The sequence below is a fragment of the Cariama cristata genome, unplaced genomic scaffold, assembly GCF_000690535.1.
Source record: "Cariama cristata isolate BGI_N322 unplaced genomic scaffold, ASM69053v1 scaffold33525, whole genome shotgun sequence".
Taxonomy (NCBI): Eukaryota; Metazoa; Chordata; class Aves; order Cariamiformes; family Cariamidae; genus Cariama; species Cariama cristata.
The window spans coordinates 5,666-10,030 of record NW_009619788.1 but is presented as its reverse complement, the minus strand read 5'-3'; the positions used below and the strand labels follow the sequence as shown (position 1 = coordinate 10,030).

General features: G+C 45.3%; 1 protein-coding gene across 1 annotated transcript in view; it reads left to right on the top strand.

Moving 5' to 3' along the window:
- The first annotated feature begins 3,480 nt into the window (after nt 1-3,480).
- Nucleotides 3,481-4,365, top strand: part of RNPS1 (RNA binding protein S1, serine-rich domain) — a 5,746-nt gene continuing 4,861 nt past the window's right edge. The window contains exons 1-2 of the mRNA XM_009701389.1: nt 3,481-3,551; nt 3,910-4,065. Of these exons, the coding sequence (XP_009699691.1) occupies nt 3,481-3,551; nt 3,910-4,065 (227 nt within the window). The remainder of the gene's footprint in view (nt 3,552-3,909; nt 4,066-4,365) is intronic.

Here is a 4,365-nt window from a genome sequence, read left to right as displayed (position 1 = left end):
CGGCGGGCGGCGCGGGCCCCGGGGTGCGGGCTCTGCTCTGAACCGACTCTGTGCTTGGTCTGTGCTTTTCTCTCCCTGTTCCTCAGCCCGCGCCTTGGCTTCTCTCGTAGCATGGCAACACGTACGGTGCGGTCAGCAGCGACAAGCCCTCGGTCCGCCCGGCGCCGTAACGTACCCCATGGCGTGCGAACCGGGACGCGGAGCTGGCTGCCCCTGCGCTCCTCCCGCCCTGCTCGCTGTAGTTAGCTTGGGCGAGCGGCCGTAACTTTGCAAAGAACTGCCGAGCGTTGAATCCTCTCCTCACACGAGGAAATCTTTTCCCCATTTTGCAAATGAGGATCTGAAGCAAACTGCCATTAAAGGGCTTGCCTGTAGTCGTGCAGGAAGGCCGGGGGAGAGCTGAGTTTGCTTCCTTTGCTACAGAATTGCAGCTCTCTAAGAGTGCAAATCAACTCTTTAAAGCAGAGAGGTGTGTGCGTGAAATGAATGTTTGGCCTGTGTAGATTGCTCTTAGACTTTCTGGTTTGGGGTGGGTGCTGCAAAAACATTGACTTGTTAGGGATTGAGAGGTTTTTTTGATTGTAAGAAAGAAGCATGTTGCTTAGAAATGCGTTGTTATACACCCTTGTGTGAAGACCATGATTTTATTCTTTACACGTCTTCTAGCGAATGTCTGAACACATGCAGGTGAAAGTGCCCACAGGCTGTGTCTCTTAGGCTGAGGTTTTCAACTGAAGTTAGGCAAGTTGCATTCTTGAGAAAGGTACACGTATTTTGATGGAGAGAAAACACTGGCTAGTTCGGAGGCTGCTTAAATGCTGCACGTACCATTATATGGAAGTTTACTGAATGTGGTATTGCAGTTTAACCCCAGCTGGCAACTCAGCCCTATGCAGCCACTCGCTCACTCCCCTCTGGTGGGATGGAGGAGAGAATCAGAAGAGTAAAAGTGAGAAAACTCATGGGTTGAGATAAAGACAGTTTAATAGGTAAAGCAAAAGCCATGCACACAAGCAAAACAAAACAAGAAATTTGTTCACCACTTCCCATGGGCAGGCAGGTGTTCAGCCATCTCCAAGGAAGCAGGGCTCCATCGTGTGTAACGGTGACTTGGGAAGACAAACGCCATCACTCCCAATGTCCCCCCTTCTTTCTGCTTCCCCCAGCTCTATATACTGAGCATGACGCCATACGGTGTGGGATATCCCTTGGGTCATTGGGGTCAGCTGTCCCGGCTGTGTCCCCTCCCAACTCCTTGTGCCCCCCCCCAGCCTCCTCGCTGGTGGAGTGGGGTGAGAGGCAGAAAAGGCCTTGACTCTCTGTAAGCCCTGCTCGGCAATAACTAACGCATCCCTGTGCTATCAACACTCTTTTCAGCACAAATCCAAAACACAGCCTCATGCTAGCTGCCTTGAAGAAAATTAACTCTGCCCCAGCCAAAACTAGCACAGTATAAACATCATGTGGCTAATTTGTTTGGAAAGTGCCTGTCTTGAGGAGTGGTAGCTGTTTAACTGAACTATTACCTACTACTCCAGCAGCAGGCTGGATAACAGCAAAGCATGTGCTGGTCTTCATCTGTGCTCTCTCTCTTCCTTCCTTCCAGTAGAGGTAAAACTGGAGCCAGCTATCAGATGATAATAGTTTTGCATGGCTGAGCTGATAAGCATCCTCATCACTGTGATAGTCCACAGATGCAAGAGGAGTTGGTGTGCAGGAAGAGAGAACACAAATCTGACTATGGTATATTTAGGAGAAGAAAGGTTGGAAAGGAAACTGTCACGTTTTTTGGTCTTGTGAGTGCAGAAACTTATCTGTTCTGTTCTTCCAAGTGAGTCAGCTGGTCTCATGGATTAGCTTTCAATTTTTGAACTGCAGCCCCCTCACACTTTGCACTAGAGGCACAGAGCTGGTTAGAAATGTTATAAAGCTGAACGACGTACACAGGTTTGCTTTTCTTAGCCACCTTTGCACCACCTATGGAACAGTCCACGGACTGCCTTACCGCCACTGATATTAGAGAAGAAGTTTCCTCTCCCAGCGAGCCCTGCCGGTGTCACATTTGTGCTGTGGGTTTCCTGTTCCCCATGCAAAAAGGCATGGGTGTTTCTTGACTTCTGGATCTGCAGAGAGCTGGGTTTGCGAGTGTTCATTTGTGTTGCTTTTTGGAGTTGTTGTGTTAGGGAAGACTGTGAACCTGAAAATCAGGAAAACGAGTTCAGCTGTTCAGAAATGATCTCTTCCCAAACATAAATTTAATTGCAATTTAGAGAATAAAGTGTAATTGCTTACCAGAATCTGACATCAGAAGTATAGAAGCACCAAGACTGTTGGATGCAGTGAGCTGGAGATTTATTTTTTTTTCTTGTTAACTCATTTTACCTGTGATGCACGTGGAGATGGAGATGTTTCCAACATCATGCAGTACTGTGAATATTCAATACCACTTCAGATAAGCCTGGCAGTTCAGACGTGCTTGTACCCACTCTTCCGTTTCCTGAATGTTTCCATTCATGGGTAGATAACGGGCAAATCAAATCTGCCATGCTCTTTTGTGTAAAACATACATTGGAGGCAGCTTTGCAGGTGTTAAAACAATCCATGGGGAATAGTCAAAATGCAACGGTGTGTTTAGACATTGTAGAATATGTGATGGGTGCAGCCCTCTCATGGGAAACATCTCGAATTCAACCAGTGCCCAGTATTTCAGTGTTAAATAGTGGGACGTTAAATTTGTCTCCTTTTGGATCTAGAGTAAAGAGGGACTAGATGAGGTCAGAGCGCAGGTTAGACTTTCTGCTAAGTTAAAGTGGGATCTGCTGTTGCAGCAGTGCGGCAAACTGGGCCCTCTAGTCTGGTCTTTCCAAGGCTGACAGAGCTTTGGAAGCAGCTTGTTGAGGCTGAAAGCAGCCGTAATTCAGGAGGGTGTGTGTTTGTTCTCAACAACCCTTTCTTCCTGACAAATATACGCTGTATGGCACAAATTGGCTTTGGAAAAAAGCAGTGCTTACTCCTCTGGAGACAAGGCTTTTGTCAAGAGGTATAAGCTGTGTGTACCTCTTGCAGAGAAAATGGATGTCCTCTGTCTGCCATTTTTTTTGCTGGGTAATTAAGGTCCTTTGTATTTCTGTGAATGTCAAAAAGATAGCTTTAAACATGGATGCAAACTTTTCCATGAGGCACGCAGTGCCAATGTGAACCAGCACAGAGGTTGGCCATTCATGGCCATGTAGCAGTACGTGAAGTACTCTGTAGAAGTCAGTTGATGCCCAGTGTGCCGCCATTGTTGCAAAGCAGGTTTGTTGTTTTATGCCTATCTGTTAATTTCTTGTTTCTAAACCCTTTTATCTTGTCACTAGGCTGTTCTTTGGAGTTTATTGCACTCGATTAGGGATCGGTTCTCAGAATCGAGGAGTTAGAAGTGAGATTTGAGATAAGTGAGGCCCATTCGGTGCTGCTTTGGACGCCTCCGAAGGGGAAATGGAGTTATCAGGATTGAAAAAGAAGAGTTTGCTAGGACTCAAAGAAAATAATAAAAAATCCAACACTAGGTAATTCTGTCCAAATTTTCTAGGCTTAACAAAACTGGGGATGTTATAGGGTGCTAGGGCTGTCCCAGTGAGGGTGAGGAATTGGAAGTGCACCTCTTTCTGCGTGAATTTTTGTATGTGAGATATCTGTATGCTATAGCTATCTTCCTCAAAGCTGCTCTGTAATGTAAAATACTTTACTTTTTCTAAAACTTCCAAACTTGCCTAATGCTTTAACTCTGCAGTTATGGTGATCTTGAGTTACATTTGAAGTTCAATGTTTTGTGTTGCTGTTCTGTTCTTTGTTTGGGTGTGGGGTTTTTTTTGTTGTTTGTGTTTTTCTATATGAAACAATGTCTTCTGCAATTTGTTCTTGAAGGGCTCCCTCACCAACCAAGCGCAAGGATAGGTCTGAAGAGAAATCGAAGGACCGGTCCAAAGATAAAGCAGCCACTAAAGAATCAGGTGAAAAGGATCGTGGTCGAGACAAGACACGCAAAAGACGTAGTGCTTCCAGTGGGAGCAGCAGTACCAGGTAGTTACTTTTACAGGTAGTAACAAATTACAGTGTTTTCAGAAACCACCAGCTTGATTTCTGATACTTTTCCTTCTCTGTGTGGTGGACTTGTTGAAAGTTTGTATTGTGTTAGTCACAGTGCAGTTTTGTCTAACTTAAGGGGTTTGATTTTTTAGGTATGAATTTCCTTTGACTGTCTAATGAACTATGGAGTGTCTGTTTTGATTTTTCTAACTCACAGTTGGTGTCTCCATAATTATCAGAAGTTTTTCAGCCGTTCTTTTCCTGAGTACTCCACTCATTTTTATCTGCTCCACC